The sequence below is a fragment of the Amyelois transitella genome, chromosome 16, assembly GCF_032362555.1.
Source record: "Amyelois transitella isolate CPQ chromosome 16, ilAmyTran1.1, whole genome shotgun sequence".
Classification (NCBI taxonomy): domain Eukaryota; kingdom Metazoa; phylum Arthropoda; class Insecta; order Lepidoptera; family Pyralidae; genus Amyelois; species Amyelois transitella.
The window spans coordinates 669,313-690,941 of record NC_083519.1 but is presented as its reverse complement, the minus strand read 5'-3'; the positions used below and the strand labels follow the sequence as shown (position 1 = coordinate 690,941).

The 21,629-nt window shown below is 39.0% G+C and overlaps 1 protein-coding gene across 1 annotated transcript in view; it reads left to right on the top strand.

Moving 5' to 3' along the window:
* Positions 1 to 21,629, top strand: part of LOC106136126 (fibrillin-1) — a 63,430-nt gene that overhangs the window by 29,242 nt on the left and 12,559 nt on the right. Inside the window, exons 16-41 of the mRNA XM_013336581.2 lie at positions 250 to 354; positions 569 to 828; positions 1,127 to 1,241; positions 2,191 to 2,298; positions 3,733 to 3,902; positions 4,726 to 4,858; positions 5,349 to 5,507; positions 6,143 to 6,323; positions 6,651 to 6,795; positions 6,998 to 7,148; positions 7,792 to 7,944; positions 8,267 to 8,447; positions 9,007 to 9,199; positions 14,084 to 14,257; positions 14,935 to 15,101; positions 15,509 to 15,648; positions 15,880 to 15,996; positions 16,259 to 16,405; positions 16,945 to 17,061; positions 17,213 to 17,316; positions 17,621 to 17,882; positions 18,121 to 18,445; positions 18,794 to 19,027; positions 19,932 to 20,101; positions 20,576 to 20,777; positions 21,366 to 21,485. Of these exons, the coding sequence (XP_013192035.1) occupies positions 250 to 354; positions 569 to 828; positions 1,127 to 1,241; positions 2,191 to 2,298; positions 3,733 to 3,902; positions 4,726 to 4,858; positions 5,349 to 5,507; positions 6,143 to 6,323; positions 6,651 to 6,795; positions 6,998 to 7,148; positions 7,792 to 7,944; positions 8,267 to 8,447; positions 9,007 to 9,199; positions 14,084 to 14,257; positions 14,935 to 15,101; positions 15,509 to 15,648; positions 15,880 to 15,996; positions 16,259 to 16,405; positions 16,945 to 17,061; positions 17,213 to 17,316; positions 17,621 to 17,882; positions 18,121 to 18,445; positions 18,794 to 19,027; positions 19,932 to 20,101; positions 20,576 to 20,777; positions 21,366 to 21,485 (4,333 nt within the window). The remainder of the gene's footprint in view (positions 1 to 249; positions 355 to 568; positions 829 to 1,126; positions 1,242 to 2,190; positions 2,299 to 3,732; positions 3,903 to 4,725; positions 4,859 to 5,348; positions 5,508 to 6,142; positions 6,324 to 6,650; positions 6,796 to 6,997; positions 7,149 to 7,791; positions 7,945 to 8,266; positions 8,448 to 9,006; positions 9,200 to 14,083; positions 14,258 to 14,934; positions 15,102 to 15,508; positions 15,649 to 15,879; positions 15,997 to 16,258; positions 16,406 to 16,944; positions 17,062 to 17,212; positions 17,317 to 17,620; positions 17,883 to 18,120; positions 18,446 to 18,793; positions 19,028 to 19,931; positions 20,102 to 20,575; positions 20,778 to 21,365; positions 21,486 to 21,629) is intronic.

Below are 21,629 nucleotides of genomic sequence, written 5' to 3'. Positions count from 1 at the left end.
CAACACTTGTTTCGTCTCCAGTATGCCTCAGTATTCACGCTTGTCAGGTTCTGTGTTGGTGAGTTTAAAACGAAAGAAAAGTTTTGTTGGTGAAGCATATTTGTCGATCTGGATTAGGGTGTTGATAACAGATGTAAAGGTGTATGTTAGGATTCACACTTAGAAACGATGGCAGATATTTGTTGAGAAAGCGTATGTGTTGACATGGAAAAAAAAACATTCTAGACTAAAACATGTTTTTTCTTGCAGATGAGATACAAGACTTGTGTTACGAAAAATATGAAGACGGCCATTGCACTGCACCTGGCTCCACACCAGTCACACGATCTCAGTGTTGTTGTAGTTCTAATAAAGGTAAACTTTGTTTTGTCCAAAGCTTTATTAATAGAAACTGGCATATTAAACCACGGCTATTTTAAATTGTGCCGAAATAAAGACCCTGAAAAATATCCTGAAATGTGATAAAAATAACGGTGATTCGTTATGCTACACAGGTTCTATGCCCAAAATATCAATGATAGAACTTCATAAAGTAGTTATATTAATACAATCTTATAAAACTTTACAGGTCTTCAACTTGGTTGGGGAGTGTCATGCAAAAAGTGTCCTAAACAAGGTTCCAAAGAGTATGAAATTCTATGTCCATCTGGTCCCAGCAAAGACAACGGTGGAGCTGACATCAACGAATGTACCATGATCCCTGGTATTTGTCAGCATGGAACGTGCGAAAATCTTGAGCCCGGATATAAGTGTATCTGCGACCCGGGTTACCATTCTGACGAGGACAATATCTGTAGGGACATCGACGAGTGCGACATGCATCAGTCGGTAAGCGACACTTTAAAATTTATTTTTACTACTGGGATTAGCTCTAGAGATTAACTCTAGTCAAGCGAAGAGAATAAGCACTACTAACAATGATAATCCAAACTGGGATCTTCTTGTCATATATCCAGGATATCTGGCGACGATTTCGTGTTTGGGCCGGTTCTGGATCATGGTCATAAATGGACTCTGGGTTCTTTTACAAGAAGGGCTTAATAGGATGAATCACCAGGATAATTATGAGAATTTTTACTAGTTTCTAATAACTCTTCATGACATCTGGATCAATATTTTCTTCCAGTACTGCACAGGTGGTCAATGCCGCAATACAATGGGCAGCTTCACGTGTGTTTGCCCCCCTGGCACCAGGTTCGAGCCCGACGAACAGATCTGCCGAGACATTGACGAATGCGAGGGTGAGGTTATTTTCAACGTCAGGGAATATGACCGGGGCGACATCCCCCCCATGTACCCCGGCATCGCAGGTTACAATCTTTGATGAAAGAGCATCCAAACGCTGACTTATCATTGGCATTCTAAGACACGGTTCGCTAGTTGAGTCGAATTGTTTTAACTGTTGATTCTGTATCTTTATTTATATTGAAGTCTCTTAAACTTTTTAAGCTCTCAGCTCTTAGTGCACAACCAGGTGGAAGATGTTCATTATTCTTCCTTTCAATTTCATTATCCGAATCAGTTGTTAGAGATTTATGATTGATATGATGACTTTTATGATTGGTTAACGTAAAGTATTATAAAAACCTCTGGAACCGTCGTGTTATAAAGAAATCCATCATTCGATTCAGCTACTTCACCAATGTGAACCATCAGCCAAGACACACTGATAATAACATCCAGCTTTGGCGTGACTTTCATATTCTCTCATCGTATGAGCAAATTTTTTATCAGTAATCAGTAATATTATTAAAATCATCACTACATTGCTTACAGTTCATTTTTTTACAGCTAATAAATCTAAAATTTAATATGCAACTAGTAATAATCAGAATATTATTAAGGTTACTAAATTAATACCATTGATTCAAAATCAATATTGCATATAAGAAAGAAAACAGACGAAAAACCATTAACAATAACAATTTTAAAAATGTTGATTTAAAATTTAAAAGTCAAAGTGATTTTTTTAAAGAATTTGTATTATATATATAATATTGTTATCTTTAGCAATAGTGATCTACAAATGACCAATCGTTTTCAAATCATGCAATACATTGATCAGTAGATAATGGAATCCTTAATAAACAAAATTTTGATTTGAAATACCTTCATACGGATAAAGTAACTACTCAACTTTAACTTTGTGAGGCTGTTCATGTTTATAGATAACGTTGTATAATGTTGTAGAGATGACCAACCCTTGCGACAACGGACGCTGTATCAACACTCACGGGAGTTACGAGTGTGAGTGCGAACATGGATTTGTGTTGGATGCCACTGCGCAACACTGTCTTGGTAAGAACTTTAAATGATAATTTAATTATTAACTTAAACATACATACATATGGTCACGTCCATATCCCTTGCGGGGTAGACAGAGCCAACAGCCTTCAAAAGACTGAATGGCCACGTTCAGCTATTCGGCTTAACGATAGAGTTGAGATTCAACTAGTGACAGGTTGCTAGCCCATCGCCTAAAAAAGAATCCCAAGTTTGTAAGGGATACTTAGTCGCCTTTTACGACATCGATGGGAAAGATATGGAGTGGTCCTATTCTTTTTTGTATTGGTGCCGGGAGCCACACGGCAACTTAAACTTCATTGCACAAAATACAAATAGCACAATTGGCGAACTTAATGCTAGAAGCATTATCTACCAGTCAACCATTGGGTATAAGTATAGTATATTACTTGGGTAGTATTAAATTTCCGTTGTTTGAAAAAAATACCTGTGTCGTAGAAATAGACTAGTTAGCAAGATTCGAAAATCGGTGACCAGGGTAGGTTCGAGGATAAAACGTTTACTATTGTTGTAGATATAAGTAACCTTTTCATTTAACTTTAAATTATTACTAGACAAACAATTTTAAGGAGGTAAGTCTTTTACATAATCACAGAAATCTACCTAAGAACTCATCTCTGATTAAACTTAGCACAATAACTTTCACACAACTTTATGTAAATTACGTCATTTGAAAATCTTCGGTTTCTGTTACAAAGTTTATCTTCATTGAGATACGCTTTTACTTTACTTTCGAAGACATTTTCTGTTTCTTAATCCCTTATCCTTACCTATTCCTCATGGCTTTTTATCATCTTAGCTCATTACTCTGGAGAGGAGCCCGGGGTGTGAATAGAATAGAATAGATTTATTTTCAAAATTGGATACAAGCAATCACTTATTAACGTCACATCACTTAAATCTAATTATAACAATTACCGCTTCCAAAGCGCATGTGTAGAAGAAGCGGCGGAACAAACTACACTGCAGACTGAACAAACTAAACTATGCCTTTGTAGGTTAACCTAATCCGTATTTACCGTTACATATCCAGTTTCTTGAATACGTAGATGTAAGAGCATCGGTTGGTATTCAAACTAATGTACTTTCGAAAATAGTCATTGGTACATGGCCGAGGTGGGTTTCAAACCTGTGCCTTTCCGCGCATCACGCATTCTAATCACCTTATCGAATTGACCATCGTCTAAATCCCTTATATGTATATAGCGGGAGCGACCAAAGGGAAGATCTTCCGCCAGGCTAGGTGTTATGCCTGGGGAACCGCGGCTACGACGATGTTGTGTCGGAGGTTGTATATATAGCTCCAATCCATGAAATCTTTGAAATCGCGTCAATTTCTTTGCGATGATTGACAGTTGTTATTTGATTGGATGTTGTGACGAGTGGCGTAGAGATGTTGCCACATGTATATCAAATTATCAACCACAGATAATCGTCGCGGTTCTTGCTGGCGTCGTGTGGTGGACGGCCAATGCGAAGCAGCTTCTCCATTGCCGCTGCTCCGACAGGAGTGCTGCTGTAGTGTCGGGCTAGCTTGGGGCTCCCCGTGCGAGACCTGTGAGCCTGAACACTGCCCGTGTGAGAAGGGATTCGCTAAGGTATGACTTCAAGTGTATAAGAGAAAAACGGGTTGTCTATTTCTTAAATTCTGTGTGTATATGAAGTAATCGACCTGGCTGTTGAATTTTCTAATTGCCTGATATTATTGCGTCTTTACAATTTATCTCTGATTTTGAATGTTTTGTAAATATGAGTTATTGAATGATATCACATTGTATTATCATTATGATATTTACTTATCCCTTTGGCTGCTCACTTTATCGAAAGGATCCGTGATCTTATTACTGAAATTAAGTTCCAATATACTCAGTCCTGGTTATATTATTGTTTATTTAAACATAAGTACAACGTACAAATGTTTAGCACAATTGGACTTAATGCTAGAAGCATTATCTACCTGTCAACCATTGGGTCTGACAGATAACTTTATGTGGGGTTAAATAAAATAAATATATTTATACCTACACAAAACACAAAATAAAACAATTATAATATACATACATTAAAACTAAAATAAATACACAGTATACATAAATAAATAAATAGGTGCAGCGATTATTATTCCATTGTACAAACATACATGAAATGACGCCTCTTTCCCGGAGGGGTAGGCAGCGACTACCTCTTTCCACTTGCCACGATTTCTAGAATAGAATAGAATAGATTTATTTTCAAAAATTGGATACAAGGTATCACTTATTGACGTCACATAACTTAAATCTAATTATAACTACTACCGCTTCCTTACTTCCTTCGCTTCATCCACATTCATAACTCTCTTCGTGCAAGCTCGGCGGTTATTCCATTGTCCACAATATAATTATTATAAAACCTTTATGACACCATCTGTTTTGATGACAGTTTGACGGAACGACCTGTCGCGACGTGGACGAATGTAAACTGGATCCCGACCTTTGCGTCGGTGGGAAGTGCGTCAACACTGACGGCTCCTACCACTGCGAGTGTCCCCATGGATTGACGCTAGATTCCTCTGGTAGGTGCATACATATGATCACGTCTATATCCCTTGCGGGGTAGACAGAGCCAACAGTTTTGAAAACACTGAAAGCCTACGTTTAGCTGTTTGGATTAATGATAGAATTAAGATTCAAATAGTGAAAGGTTAAGTTCATTGCCTAAAAGAAGAATCTCAAGTTTATAAGCCTATCCCTTAGTCGCCTTTTACGACACCGATGGGAAAGGGATAGAGTGGTCTTATTATTTTGCTTTGACATTATAACTGCAATTTCGTTTGCACAACATCGTGAAAGATGTTAAAGAATTTATTGATTTTGATGTAACACAAAAAGACGCAAAAGTTTGGATGATTTTAGGGTTTGGATGACTCGAAGGAATAACAAAGGGGCCTTTTTTAGTAGTTCGAACTTTTAATGTACCTTCATTAGACCTTTTAACTCGTCACTATGTAAATATACGAATCACTCATCTTTGAAACAAATCATATTAAAATCTATGATGACCAGGTAATCGCTGTTTGGACACACGTGTGGAGTATTGCTACACCGACTACGTTGGTGGACGATGTGTGAATCCTCTGAGAGAGGTCCACAAGACTGTCTGCTGCTGTTCCGCGCTAGGCAAAGCCTGGGGAGACAGCCGATGCGAACCCTGCCCTAAAAAAGGTAAGACTAGCTCGGGTGAACTTGCATGCCTCATTTTCGTTCGCTTCATTCAGATATCTGAATGAATGAATTTTTACAATCATACATGATGACCAACTTGATTACACTTGATAATACTACTTGACACATGTAATGATAGTGTAAGAAGTTGGAGCTTTAAAAAATTTGTGTCTAATTCTTTTTTTATTTATAGTTTTGATTGACATTACATACATACATACATATAGTCACGTCTATATCCCTTGCGGGGTAGACAAAGCCAACAGTCATGAAAAGCCTGAATGGCCACGTTCAGCTATTTCGCTTAATGATAGAATTGAGATTCAAATAGTGACAGGTTGCTAACCCATCGCCTAAAAACAATCCCAAGTTTGAAAGCCTATCCCTTAGTCGCCTTTTACGACATCCATGGGAAAGAGTTGGAGTGGTCCTATTCTTTTTTTATTGGTGCCAGGAACCACACGGCACGGGCTTTAATAAATTTGTGTCTAATTCTTTTATTTATTTTTATAGTTTTGATTGACATTTCTGTTAATAATTTTGAAAACAAATGTGTATCGATTGTATAATGTGATGACTTTATGATAAATATATAGTGCATTGCGTAATTTTTCATACCTTTTGTCATCTTACAGGAACGGATTCTTATCGCAATCTTTGTATGAACACCGAGACAGTACTTGGGCCGTCAGGGCCAGGCGAGAGTCGACCTTATGGCAAAGATGATAACATGACAGATCTCTTCAAAAATATAGAATTCCCACCTTATTTCGACGGCGACTCTAACAGACCCGGAGGGGGAAATATGAATGACAGGTATGATTAAGTAGAAGTTAATTATGTATATGCCAATGCAAAATTTCTTTGTGATGCTGTTAAATTTTAAGTTTACTGTTTAACTTTTTCATTCTTTGTTTATTTACAACTTTTTCTGTGCTCGTCCAATAAGGAGGGCTCGTTTTTCATGCAATCAAATTGCTTATATCAATTAAGTTTTGTTAAAGATACGTAAGAATTTTAAACTTATGACCTAAATGTGTGTTCCTAATCGTTTTTAGCCGTAAGCTTCTTTTTAGTTTGTGAGAATCAGGCCTCTCTTAGTGGTTTTCTTGACAGTCCATTTAACTTTTCCTTTGTTTTCAGCATCTGGAATTCGGTGGACGGTAATTTCATCCCGGGCCATGTGGAGGTGAACGAATGCTCAGCCTTCCCTGGTCTCTGTGGACACGGGCGGTGCAGAAATCTGATGGGGTCGTTCACTTGTGACTGCTATAGAGGATATGAAAAGGTGAGACAGATAGTGGAGTTTATCTCAATGTTTTGGGTATTTCTTTTTATTATTTTTCATAATTTTGACTCTGCTATAGATAGGGTTAAGAACCAAAATGCTCAGTTGAGTTCAACAAAGATGGACGGTCGGCTCAGCGTATTTTTGTATTAAAGAAGAAATCAAGGGTAAGGCTCTGAAAATGGTCTTTTAATTATTCTAGGGTTCCAAGAATCACACATGCGTTGACGTCAATGAGTGCGAGATCGTAAACGACGTATGCGGCGCCGGAGAATGTCGCAACACTGAAGGAAGTTTCACATGCCACTGCCACCCTGGACACAAGTCCAGTGAACTATCTAAAGTCTGCGTTGGTAAGTGCCTTTCTATCTTTAAATATTATTGGTATTAAAGGCGCACGTAACGTGCCTTTTTTTTATATTGGACGTTTCGAATCATATTACAATGATTCGTGGTCACCGAGCGATTGAAAATCAGCGGGCTACTGCTCCGTCTGAACGGTAGAACTTTCTCCTATTGCCAAGTTGTTAACACGCCAACTACCGTCACAATATACACTAACAGAGTCCTTATCCTTATTATTAACAGACTTTCCAGAATGAGGTTGCGTTTTTGTTATCATTTCATTCCTATATTTACTATCGACATCAGGCTCCATCTTTTTTATTATACCATTCGGTTAGACCTAGTCCCGAAGAATGCCTGATAAATGTCCTATGATAAAAATGTATGTCACTGAACTATTGCTATTAAAAAACGGTAACCGGTAAACGGTTAAAACGGTTTCAGACTTCTTCCCGCAACCTATTCTTCTGCAGCGTTTCATCCAACTCAAACTAGGTCATCGGATGTTAATGCAAAGCTGTAATGGTGATAGTCATTCTAGAACTTTTAGATTTATATTAATCTTTATAATGATGATCCAGATATCAATAAACTAATGCAACTCATTACTCTGATGCCACTTCAAAATTATCCTCTACAATAAATTTTCAGACATCGACGAATGCGAAGAAACCCCCAGCCTTTGTCGAGGTGGTCGTTGTATAAACACTCCCGGATCGTTCCGTTGTGAGTGCGGCACTGGCATGGAGCTGGCGCCCGATCGTCTCTCGTGCAAGGATATTGATGAATGCTCCATTACCAGTGGTAAGTACGCTGTAGCATTATTGTACAGAGATATCTTTCTTACGTCTTTGTATTTAAGTAGTTGGATATTTTCTTTCTTAGATTGATTAAAGTTAACTTTTCTTTTTATGTCAAATGATTGAATAGGACCACTATAGATAGATAACACAATAAACCCAAACACAAACTATTTCGCTAAAAACAAAAAAGATTTCTCATGTTTATTAACTTGTAGACATAAGTATTTTTGGGTGAATCTCCAATTGGCATCTTTAAAAGTATATCAAATAAAGCTGTTGTGATTGTAAAATCATCAGAATTACGTGAATCATTTAAATTACAGGCATATGCAGCAATGGTGCGTGTGAAAACCAGATGGGAACATACCAGTGCGTATGCGACGAAGGTTATGCCCAGTCCACGGTGAAGTCGCACTGTGAAGACATCGACGAGTGTTCCGAAGACCCCACCAGATGTCAGCATGAGTGTATTAACACACCCGGATCTTATCACTGTACCTGTAGGTAGGTAGCTTGGAAACTAAGAAGAATTTAACTCAAACTTAAGAATTTTAAGAATGACAAAATTTGGTAATTATAGATGATATTGAGACGATTTGCTTTGAGGTTTGCCAGAAGTATATAATTTATTAACTTTTAGTAAGTCATTTAATTGGTGTTCCCCTCGATGTGTTCTTCATGCGAGCCACTTTATGACTAGATTTAAAAGTGACTAACCTCCGCGACACTTCACGGGGATCTTATCCTGTTTGGATTTGAGAAGTACAACCCTCATCCGGTTTTGATTATCAGACTTAATATATTATATTACTATTCTATTCTATTCTATTCTAAGTTTAATTGATATTGTGAAGTTGACGTTGTTGAAGAAAATGCTGCAGTGCAGTTTGTTACCGCTTCTTCTGCACTGACGCCTTGGAAGCGGCAGTAAACTTAGTTTTAAGTAATTTATTTGACGTCAACCAATGTTGTTAAACCATACGTTTTGACAATTATTAAGCGATACGAAATATCCAATAATAATTAATAAAAAAAAATATATATATATATTTGTTGTACCCAGGGACGGCTGGCACCTCCGCGCAGACGGTCGCACATGCCGCGACATCGACGAATGCGCAAGCGGCGCGCGAGTGTGTGGCGGGGGACAGTGCAGGAACACGCCCGGCTCGTACCGGTGTACTTGCGGAGACGGACTATTACCGTCCCCGGATGGAGACAAACCCACCTGCCAGGATGTTGATGAGTGTGCTGATGTAAGTACATACATACATACATATAATCACGTCTATATCCCTTGCGGGATAGACAGAGTCAACAGTCTTGAAAAGACTGATATGCCACGTTCAGCTGTTTGGCTTTATAATGGAATTGAGATTCAAATAGTGACAGGTTGCTAGCCCATCGCCTAAGAGAAGAATGCCAAGTTTACAAGCCTATCCCTTAGTCGCCTTTTACGACATCCATGGGAACGAGATGGAGTGGTCCTATTTTTTTTTATTGGTGCTTGGAACCACACGGCAAAGATGTAAATTAATCCTAAAATAGGTGTGTTGACCCTGTAGAAAAATATGCTGAGTTTCTAATTGTCATGTTAGTTCTCCCTAAAGATGATATGATAATTGAACTGAAAGATTAGTTAAAGACGAATGCGTTAAATACCCATCGAATTTATTACAATCGCTTACTAAGACCTATCGAATCAACTTAAATATTGAAATTAATTTTTATCTTTCAAGGAAGGATTTTGATTTGATATTGTTGAAACGAATATCAAAAATGAGTAGAGTACCGCCATCTACTGTTATTATTTGTGTATCTGTACCCTCTGTCTAATGTCTTAAAAATAAATTAGTCGTTCGTTAACTATCAACTTACGTGTTTCATTTATAGGTTATGGACCCCTCCCTGACCGCTTTGCAGTAAAAAAACAATAATTGTAAAAGTATACAGTTTTGTGGACTATTTTGTGTTGTGCGAGCAGCAAAATGAGCACCGGTTACCTAACTAACGTGCCAAAGCTCAAAGGGCGCGAGAACTTCGAGGATTGGGCGTTCGCCGTTGAAAATCTGTTGGTTTTGGAAGGCGCGGACAAATATCTGAAGACAGAAGGAACTGAGGCAGCAGCTGCAGCGGCAGATCTAAAAGCACGAGCTAAGCTGATATTGACTATCGATTCATCATTATTTGTGCACATAAAAGAAACAAAGACTACGAAAGAATTGTGGACAAAGCTTCGATCATTGTTCGACGATTCAGGTTTTTCGAGAAGGATTACTTTGTTACGTCATTTAATTTCTATCAGATTAGAAAATTGTGAGAATATGACGAGTTATGTGACACAAATTGTAGAAACGTCTCAACGTTTAAGCGGAACTGGTTTTGCGATTAACGATGAATGGATTGGTTCATTGTTACTAGCTGGATTACCAGAGCGATTTATGCCGATGATTATGGCTATTGAACATTCCGGGATGAACATAACTGCCGATTCAATCAAGACGAAATTACTTGATATGGAATCAGTCGATGCAAATGAAACGGAACGTAATTCAGCATTACTTGCAAAAAATTGGCATAAAAAGAAACCGACGAAAGGTGGCAGCACTAGTAAACATGGCGGACATACGTCAAACTCGAATGTTAAAAGTACAAAAGTAATAACATGTTACAAATGCAAGGAAACTGGACATTTTCGTAATCAATGTCCACTTTTAAAAGAGAAACCAGAAAATAAGAAACACAGTAACGCTTTTAGTGTTGTTTTTCTAAGTGGCGAGTTCAATAAAAGTGATTTCTACATTGATAGCGGCGCCAGTATGCACATGACCGCGAACGAAAGTTGGGTGCAAAATCCCGTGTTTTCATCGAATTTGCCAGAGATAATTATCGCAAATAAGACAAAAGTACCTGTCCTATGTTCAGGCGATATGGAAATAACTACAAGTTATAATTACGACATAACAGTGAAGAATGTTTTGTGTATTCCAAGTCTGACAACTAACCTGTTATCGGTCAGTGAACTGATAAAGAATGGAAACAGTGTTGTTTTCGAGCCAAACAAGTGCATAATAAGAAACCAGTCAGGGGATTTGGTTGCTGATGCGGATTTAATTAATGGTGTTTACAAAGTTAACCTACAAATACAGAATTGTTTATTGACATCAACTTCAGTGAATGGGGAGACATGGCATAAGCGTCTAGGCCATATAAACAGCAGTGATATGAATAAAATGAAGCGTTGCGGATTAGTGGACGGACTAGATTATCCAGACAAGTTCACAACAAGTAAATCAAGTTGTGAAATATGTTGTGAAGGAAAACAGTCTAGGCTGCCATTTTCGACAGGTTCACGTGCAACAGAATTGCTACAGATTATCCATTCAGACATCTGCGGCCCCATGGAGAGCAAGTCAATAGGGGGTGCTAAATATTTTATACTGTTTATAGACGATTACAGTAGAATGACCTTCATATACTTCTTAAAAGCCAAAAGTGAAGCCTTAAGCTATTTTAAAGAGTTCAAGTCGATGGTGGAGAACTATCAGAACAAGAAAATAAAGATCTTAAGAACGGACAATGGCAGTGAGTACTGTAGTAATGATTTCGAAAATTACTTGAAGAAGGAAGGTATTATACATCAAAAAACTAACCCGTATACTCCGGAGCAGAATGGGCTCAGTGAGAGGTTAAACAGAACCATAGTGGAGAGAGCAAGATGCTTACTTTTCGAAGCTCAATTAAAAAAAAAGTTTTGGGCTGAAGCAGCCAACACCGCTGTCTATTTAAAGAATAGAACGGTGACTTCAAGTATTGAAAAGACTCCATATGAAGCTTGGACTGGAACAAAACCAAATTTGCAGCATATACGCATATTTGGAAGTCCCGTAATGGTGCACATACCAAAAGAAAAAAGGACAAAATGGGACAGGAAGTCTAAAAAACATATACTAGTTGGTTTCTGCGATAACATCAAGGGCTATAGGATATATGATCCAGTACAGAACAAAATAACAACAAGCAGAGATGTTATTATATATGAGAAGAAGATCACAGAAGAGATGGTGGCAGTTCCAATAGAAAACACAGATTCAGTGGGGGAGCTATTGGAGGAATCTGTGGTGAAACTAGAACCATTGGATCAGTCGAGCTCCAGTGAATCAGAATATTTGGATGGCAACGAAGAAATCTTGCAGGAAGAAGAGATCACAAACTTTCAGAAAGAAGAAGACAGAATCATGCAAGAAAAGGCCAGTAGTAAATCCAAAGAAGGAGAAACTTCAGAGACAAGAGACATGCCACAAGAAAAAGAGAAGAGAGTGAGGGAGAAACCTTCAAGATACGGCTTTGCTAACATATGTACTACGCCAGGAGAAGTAGATGGGATGACTTTTGCAGAGGCTATCAGTGGTCCTGAGAAACAACAGTGGTTGCAGGCGATGGCAGAGGAGCTGCAGTCATTCGAAGACAATCAAGTGTGGGAGATTGTCGATGCTCCAGAAAACGCGAGTGTAGTACAGTGTAAATGGGTCTTGAGGAAGAAATTTGATTGTGATAATAGAGTGAAATATCGTGCCAGACTTGTAGCAAAAGGTTTTACACAGAAGGCCGGTGTGGACTATCAGGAAACATTTTCACCTGTGATTAGACATGCAACTTTGCGCTTACTGTTTGCTTTGAGTGTGCAATTAGATATGGACATCACTCATTTGGATGTCACAACAGCCTTTCTTAATGGATATTTAAAAGAGAGTATTTACATGCATTTGCCAGAAGGATTTCCCATTGATAATTCAAGTAAAGTTTTAAAATTAAGAAAAGCTGTTTATGGACTCAAACAATCCTCATTAGCATGGTATCAGAGGGTTGAGGATACATTGTGTAAGTTAGGGTTCATTAAAAGTAAATTAGAACCTTGTGTATTTATAAAGAAACATAGTAATGGAAAATTAACTATTGTTGGAGTTTATGTTGATGATTTTATTATATTTTCTAATGAAAATTCAGAAACAGATTGTTTGTTAAAAGCTTTGAGTCAAAAATTTAAAATAAAGAATTTGGGTCAAGTTAAACAATATTTAGGCATGAGAGTCAACATTAATAAAAGCTCAAATGTAATTACAGTGGATCAGGAGCATTATATTGAACAATTGGCTAATAAATTTGATATGTCTGAATGTAATACAGCTGATACTCCTATAGAGTGTAAATTAAATGTTGAAAAGTCAAATGTTTGTAATGAGTTGCCATTTCAAAAATTAATTGGAAGTTTAATGTATTTGGCCGTTCTCACTCGACCAGATATTGCATATTCAGTTAGCTATCTCAGCCAATTCAATAATTGTTATTCATATAGTCATTGGAATTATGCTAAGAGAATATTAAAGTATTTATTGAAAACCAAAAACTATTGTTTAAGATATTCCAAAGAAACAGCAGAACTGATAGGATTTGTAGATGCAGACTGGGCTAGCGATGCCATTGACCGACGTTCATATACTGGATTTTGTTTTATGAAATCTGGGTCTGCTATTTCTTGGGAAAGTAAAAAGCAAAGAACTGTAGCATTGAGTAGTTGTGAGGCAGAGTATATGGCTTTGTCAGAAGCATGCAGAGAAGCAATCTATTTACAAAATTTAGAGTGTGAATTAACTGGTTCTTGTAAAAAGATTACATTGTATAATGACAGTCAGAGTGCATTGAAGCTGGCAAATAACCATCAGTCACATAAGCGTTCAAAACACATTGATGTGCGTTATAATTTCATAAAGGATGTAATTATCAGTAATAAAGTTGAAACTAAATATTTGCCAACTGCCAGTATGCCCGCTGACTTATTAACTAAAGGGTTGCCTGTAATAAAACATTATAAATTCATGGAAACACTTGGAATTGTTGAAAAATAAGTTTTATTTTATATGTTTGTTATTAGTGTTATTACACAGTTTTATAGAGGTCACAGGGTTATTTGTAATTTTGATATAGTGGGGGTGTTGAAACGAATATCAAAAATGAGTAGAGTACCGCCATCTACTGTTATTATTTGTGTATCTGTACCCTCTGTCTAATGTCTTAAAAATAAATTAGTCGTTCGTTAACTATCAACTTACGTGTTTCATTTATAGATATCTGTATTCCAGATACCAGATCTCTGCGGCGCGGGAGACTGCCACAATATGATCGGCAGCTTCGTGTGTGTTTGTCCGGACGGCTATAGCGTCAAACCGGACATGGGGCCAGCTTGTACCGATGATGACGAATGCGAACTTGGGACCTGCGACTGCCATCCTAAGGCTGACTGCATCAACTTGCCCGTGAGTAGTTAAATTTATACCTAACAGTCGTCATACATACATATGGTCACGTCTATATCCATTGCGGGGTAGACAGAGCCCACAGTCTTGAAAAGACCGAATGGCCACGTTCAGCTATTTGGCTTAATGATAGAATTGAGATTCAAATAGTGACAGGTTGCTAGCCCATCGCCTAGAAAAGAATCCCAAGTTTGTAAGCCTATCCCTTAGTCACCTTTTACGACATCCATGGGAAAGAGATGGAGTGGTCGTGTTCTTTTTGTATTGGTTCCGGGAACCACACGGCACAATACAAAAAAGATACCAAAGTCGTCATCCATGATCATTAACCTCATTGTCTTAAGGAAAATCCGGTGCGTTTATAACCAGTAGTGGGAAATGGAAGTTATCATCTGTGACAGTATGAGGATTCATTATAAGATGATTGTAATGTATTAAATCCTGATTTTAGTCTGAAGTACTTAAGACTTCATGATGAACCGCCGATGTCAGTAGTTTCTTTAATTTCTATTCAGCAGAACTGAATTGTATGGTAGACGTTCTGCTTCCAATGTTGTGGTGGTCTTTTATGAAATTGTTTTTAAGGACATACTCGTAGTTACTTAAGCACTGGACGGTTTGTACTTAAGATGATACGCCCATGTGTTTTTTGAGGGTTATCAATTGGTATATTTCAGGGTTCCTTCCAATGTCGCTGTAAAGATGGATGGCGTGGTGATGGTACGGAGTGTGAAGACTTGGACGAGTGTTTGACGAATAACGGCGGCTGCCATCCCAGAGCCACCTGCATTAACACTGACGGCTCCTTCAAGTGTGCCTGTGACGTTGGATACAAGGGAGATGGGTAAATAATAAAGATTACTATTTACTTCTTTGGATGCCCCGAACGAATAAAGTTTACTTGTTAATTACGCATACTCATCTTCATTTTATCGAATTTAGTTCAGTTGCACTTGATATCCGCTTTCTGTGTTACGTGACTGGAACATTTTTCGGTGACCGCAATTTTATCCTTGTAAGTTTCTTAAATAAGATACTGTATTACTTCGCTTTTCTTATCTTTTATTGTTTGCATCTAGGTAAAAGATTTGGTTGCAATACTTACTTAAGTTTAATCAGGTTTATTATCAGATCCATGGATTACTATATTTAACCTTTAAGACTTAATAGTTATCTCTGTGAGTATCAGACTACCTGCGAGTATTCTACTCGTATCCTCAAATGGTCTATCACCATCTTCAACGTTTCCAGATATTCCTGTGTGGACATCGACGAGTGCTCTAACGACCCCACCCTTTGCGAGAACGGCCACTGCATCAACACGGCCGGCGGCTACGAGTGTGACTGCGACGTCGGATTCACCAAGTCTCCTGATGGACGCTCATGTCTCGGTAATCTTTTCATCTATTTCATTCCAGTTGTTTCTATTTAGTCCAGTTAATAAGTGGCAGTTGATATTATATGAATGATTATTGATTGAAGTTGACTGGTGAAAGTAAATCTTGTACAAACAATCTGAATCATAATTTCAAAACCACTAAGTTCACTGCAGCATAGAGACTAGTGGTCTAAATCTTGTAGCGTTTGAACAGAATAAGACTAATTGTACCTATTGTTTACAGATATGGACGAGTGTACGACCTTCCACAATGTCTGCGTGTTTGGCCAGTGTATTAATACATATGGCATGTTCAAGTGTCTATGCGATAAAGGATACCAGTCAGACAGTGTCGACGATTGTAAGTTGTACTTGTTAATTTGCCTCTTATCAGAGTTAGCAAGTTGCTAGGGAAAGGCCGCTCCATTATCTTTCCATCTACTCTGAAAATGTCTATAAATTTTATTCGTGTACATATTTCATTATAATAAGTGTTTTCTACTATATATTAACTAACACGCCCAGCCTTAATAACTAAATACAATGCAGAATGTGTTCGGTAGCCTTGATAATGAGAGATTGAAGTTCTGTCTACACTCTTTAAAGTCTTTAATAAATTTCAGTGATGCCCGGCTTCAATTGTACGGACGTGGACGAGTGCAAGTCCCCTCAGTCTTGCCAGTACGGAGAGTGCATTAATACTGATGGATCCTACATCTGCCGGTGTCCACCGAACTACGATCTGGTCTCCGATGGCACTGCTTGCTACGGTATGTTCATTTATTTATCATCTAGTTACATATACATACATGTTATCACGTCTATATCCTTTGCGGGGTAGACGGAGCCAACAGTCTTGAAAAGAAAGGCCAGGTTCAACTGTTTGGCCTAATGATAGAATTGAGATTCAAATAGTGACAGGTTGCTTGCCCATCGCCTAAATGAAGAATCCCAAGTTCAACTTAATAAACAATAAGTCAATCATTAGTTACGGCATCCTTGCAAACCATCTAGTTGTGGCATTATGGAATTTATGTTTAGGTAACATACACGTATGTTACCTAAACAATCAATGATTTGATATTGTTCGACATTAATTCAAAAGGCAAAGATGTTGTTTTAGGTCATCGGTTCCATGAGGTAAAAATAACTTATTCATTTCAACAAAATAAGTTCTTCTAAATTTGGGGTAGTTAATGATTTTGACACAAAATGAGAACATTTTTCAATAGTTTTTCTTGTCTTAGGGCATCAATCTTGTAATATAATCCAAAATACGAGTACATTATAACACTTTTTACCTTACCAGACTCAAGAAAAGCGCAGTGTTACGGCCGAGTGGATCTGCGTTCTGGCACTGAGCGTTGTAGGGACGGTGACGAGCTGTCTGAAGATGGAACTATGGCGGCTTGTTGTTGTTCTGTTGGTAAGTTGAAGTTTTTAATCGTGAGGTTGAAAGTGATGCCAGGTTTATACAAAAAACTAATGTTCGACTACGTTCTTTTTTGTTATCTACTTTCTATTTTTAAATTATCCTAATATCGTGTATCTGGTAACATCTATTGTTTTGATGTTAGGTGCCGCTTGGGGGAATTACTGCGACCTTTGCCCAGAGCCAGGGTCGGAAGCGTACAGGCAGCTGTGTCCTGGAGGACCTGGTTATCAGCCTGTTCTGGAGCCAGTAAGAATCTATTTATTTTTATTTGGTCATTGTCAAAGTGTTCATATATTTTTGATTTTCGATTTTTTTGTGTTCTGATTATTAGAGTCTTAACAATGTAATTCAATTTCCATTTCGTTTATGTCAAATTCTGTTTTATTTGACTGCGAGTAAGCCACTTCAAAGATTCTAATAGATCATTTATGTTTTTAATTTTAATCTTGATTTTTGATATTTGTTTATGTAGTAAGAGGTAATTCCACTTAAGAATTTAGATCACTCTAATTTTAAGACCATTTATGAAGGAATGTTTTTACCTTCCCAGCCATCATATGTAGTGACCCTAGCAGACATCGACGAGTGCGCCCAACACCCAGCTCTCTGTGAACACGGAACTTGCACCAATACTTTTGGTTCTTTCGTCTGTACTTGCGGGGATGGATGGCAACTCACCGAAGACGAGCAGAGATGTGTCGACATTGATGAATGCGCCACTCCGAATATATGCGGCCCTGGTATCTGCAGGAACATGGCTGGGTCCTATGTCTGTCTCTGCCCGGAAGGATACGTCGCTATGCCTAACAATAGTAAGTTCATGATAAGATATGTACATACTATAGAATTTGTTTCTCTGTCTACATTTGATTTGTCATATATTTTGTTAGTCGAAATTTTTGGTGTTAGGATAACTTTATCTGTCCCATGTCTAATTTTGTAGCGAGCAGCTCACTACTTCATGTATTTCGACCAATATTTTCGGAGGGATTCATTGGTCTTGCGATAAGTCTGAATAAGTTCATAAATTAAAAATATTTCCCTTTTCAGAGGAATGCGTGGACGTCCGCCAACGTCAATGTTACTTGAACTGGGACGAAGACAATGGACGCTGCACCTCTCCGGTGGGAGTCCCTCAAACTAAACTTCTCTGTTGTTGTTCCGTTGGAAGAGCCTGGGGAGCCCCATGCGAGGCTTGCCCGGACACCTCCTCTCCGGAACATATGCAGTTATGTGGCACCAAACCAGGGCTGTATTATAATCCTGTCACGAATGAGACGAAGCCGATTAATGAGTGCGACATCATGCCGCAACTGTGTAAACCTGGAAGATGCCATGACACGATGAGCGGATTTGAATGCGGTTGTGACAGAGGGTAAGTTTTTGAGGTTAAGAGTTTGGTAAGGATGAGAGTAAGGTTTGAATTTAATGTTGAAATCATTACATTTAACAAATATTATTAAAAAAAAATTCTTTAAAGCAGTCAAGTTGTGGTTTTGTTTCTTTAGCATTTTTTGGCAATAAAGTTTGATTCGAATTGAAATTTAACCGTAATATGTAGCTATCAAATAATAACATAGTTCATTAGTGTTCTAATTCAATTTTCTCCCAGCTACACTCACGGCAACTCCTGCCACCTATGTCGCGATGTGGACGAGTGCGCCTAATAACATTTTAATGTTCATTAGTGTTCTAATTTCGAATTAATTTTTCTTTCCCCCAGCTACACTCACGACAACTCGTCCCACCTATGTCGCGACGTGGACGAGTGCGCCACGGGTGCCGCCCGGTGTCGCGGACTCGCTCAATGCGTCAACGTGCCCGGCGCGTACGAGTGCCGCTGCCCGCCCGGGTACCGCCTCACGGGCTCGCTCGACGAGTGCGAGGACATCAACGAGTGCGAGGACTCTAAGCTGTGCGAACACGGCGAGTGTCGGAACACTATCGGCTCTTACAAGTGAGTGTTCTGTTCTAGTGTTTATATCAACTCGCACAATGCGTCAACGTGCCCGGCGCGTACGAGTGTCGCTGCCCGCCCGGGTACCGCCTCACGGGCTCGCTCGACGAGTGCGAGGACATCAACGAGTGCGAGGACTCTAAACTGTGCGAACACGGCGAGTGTCGGAACACTATCGGCTCTTACAAGTGAGTGTTCTGTTCTAGTGTTTATATCAACTCGCACAATGCGTCAACGTGCCCGGCGCGTACGAGTGTCGCTGCCCGCCCGGGTACCGCCTCACGGGCTCGCTCGACGAGTGCGAGGACATCAACGAGTGCGAGGACTCTAAACTGTGCGAACACGGCGAGTGTCGGAACACTATCGGCTCTTACAAGTGAGTGTTCTGTTCTAGTGTTTATATCAACTCGCACAATGCGACAACGTGCCCGGCGCGTACGAGTGTCGCTGCCCGCCCGGGTACCGCCTCACGGGCTCGCTCGACGAGTGCGAGGACATCAACGAGTGCGAGGACTCTAAACTGTGCGAGCACGGCGAGTGTCGGAACACTATCGGCTCTTACAAGTGAGTGTTCTGTTCTAGTGTTTATATCAACTCGTATAGTGCTGCTAGCTCGGCGCGTACGAGTGTTTCTGTTCGTCCTGACACATAAAAAGCCTTAAATGAATTTTCAAAAGAATTATCCCTAAATCAAAAATTTTTAAGTATTGTTTACAGTCTTTGTTTTTGGAAAGATCAGTCTGGTTCTTACTCGATTGTTTTCGTGTCTCTTACTCCTTGTTCTGCCTTCTAAAGATACCTTTTGCGTTCGGTTCTCCAAATGAGGCCAGATGCTTCCTTATTCCTTCCTCTATAAATTCTTCTTATTTTAAACGTAAACCAACCGTGAACTTTTAACTTACAGATGCGAATGCAAACCCGGCTATACACTCCGCGACAATGCGTGCCGCGATGTCGACGAGTGTGCGCGCCCGCGCCCAATGTGTCGTAACGGAACTTGTGAGAACCTCCCGGGGACGTACCGGTGTCACTGCGATGAAGGGTTCAAGCCTGGTGCTAATAACGATTGTATTGGTATGTATTTTAATATCGCCTGCTATAAAATTTATCTTGCATTCTGTATTTCCTTTTCTTGTCAGCGTCCTAGCGTTATCTATCGTGCTATTTTTCTTATGCGTTAGTAAAGCAATGTTCACTCATGATTATGTTCTATGAGTGGGTTAGATAGATAGATAGAATCTTTATTGCACCATAATAAAAAGAAAAACAGAGAAAAACAAAGGTAATGAGGTACAAAGGCGGAATTATCGCTAAAGCAATCTCTTCCAGTCAACCTTAGGGTAGGAGGAAATTAAAATAAATAGAATGGAAATTAGGTAATTCAAACAAAAAATCCTCATCTGCTTTGATTTCTAGTGATTTTCTCCTTATCGATACTGAATGAGCTTTTAGCACATTTCCAACAGATATATGTATTATTAGATTTACATTAACAGCCTTTGACTTAACCAGATATTGTTTCAACATATCAAACTCACTCGTTTCCAGACATAAACGAGTGTCGCGAAGGCGGCATGGTTTGCCGCAACGGTCGCTGCCGCAACACGATTGGCTCGTTCCGTTGCGAGTGCGCACCCGGCTACGTGCTCACCGGCGACGCCCGCCATTGCCGGGATATAGACGAGTGTAATGAAGAATCCCACCCTTGTGGCAGAGAAGGAGCACCGTCGTGTACTAATACTATTGGATCGTGAGTATTCATTTGTAACGCGTATTGCTATATTGATGTGCTCAACAGGTATATTGCCGTGTGGTTTTCGGCACTTTAAAAAACCACTCCATATCTTTCCAATGGACAGCGTAAAAGGCGTCTTATAAACTTGGGATTGTAGGCGATGGGCTAGCAACTTGTTACTATTTGAATGTCAATTCCATCCAGCCATTCAGCTGAACGTGGCTTTTGAGTCTTATCAAGACTGTCGATTGAAAAAGAAAAAATATATGAAAATATTTTATTAGTTTAACAAAGTGGTACAGTATAAACCAGTATTTGTGACCTTCTATTAAGTGAGAAACACCTGTATCAGAAAGCTACGCTAATTCTGTCTACCCCGCAGGGGATATAGATATGAATATAATGTAATAGGGATGAAACAACATGTGATAGTAAGTGTAAGAGATTATGGTTCAATTGATATAATGAAAAGGAAAATAATGGAAAGAAAATATACGCTTCCACATTACTCTTGAAACTTGTGGAAGAGAAAATTTTTTTGGTGATTTATCTTTAATACTAGGTATATGCTAAAATTAAACTATATTTCGCTTTGTTATCTAGCTATGACTGTTCCTGTGGCAAAGGCTGGCGACTGGTCAATAAGCACTGCGTCGATCGTGACGAATGCAAAGAGCTACCTTATGTCTGCGCTGGTGGAGAATGTCGAAACTTCAATGGGGGGTAAGATGCTCTTGTTAATTTCAACGTGCTACGCAATAACTAACCCTAACTCACTTTGAGATACTAACTCAGTTGACTGGGATAAGCAAGGTATAAAAAAGAAGAAGAATTATTAATTCGTTCATGTTTCGTTTCCTCATCACC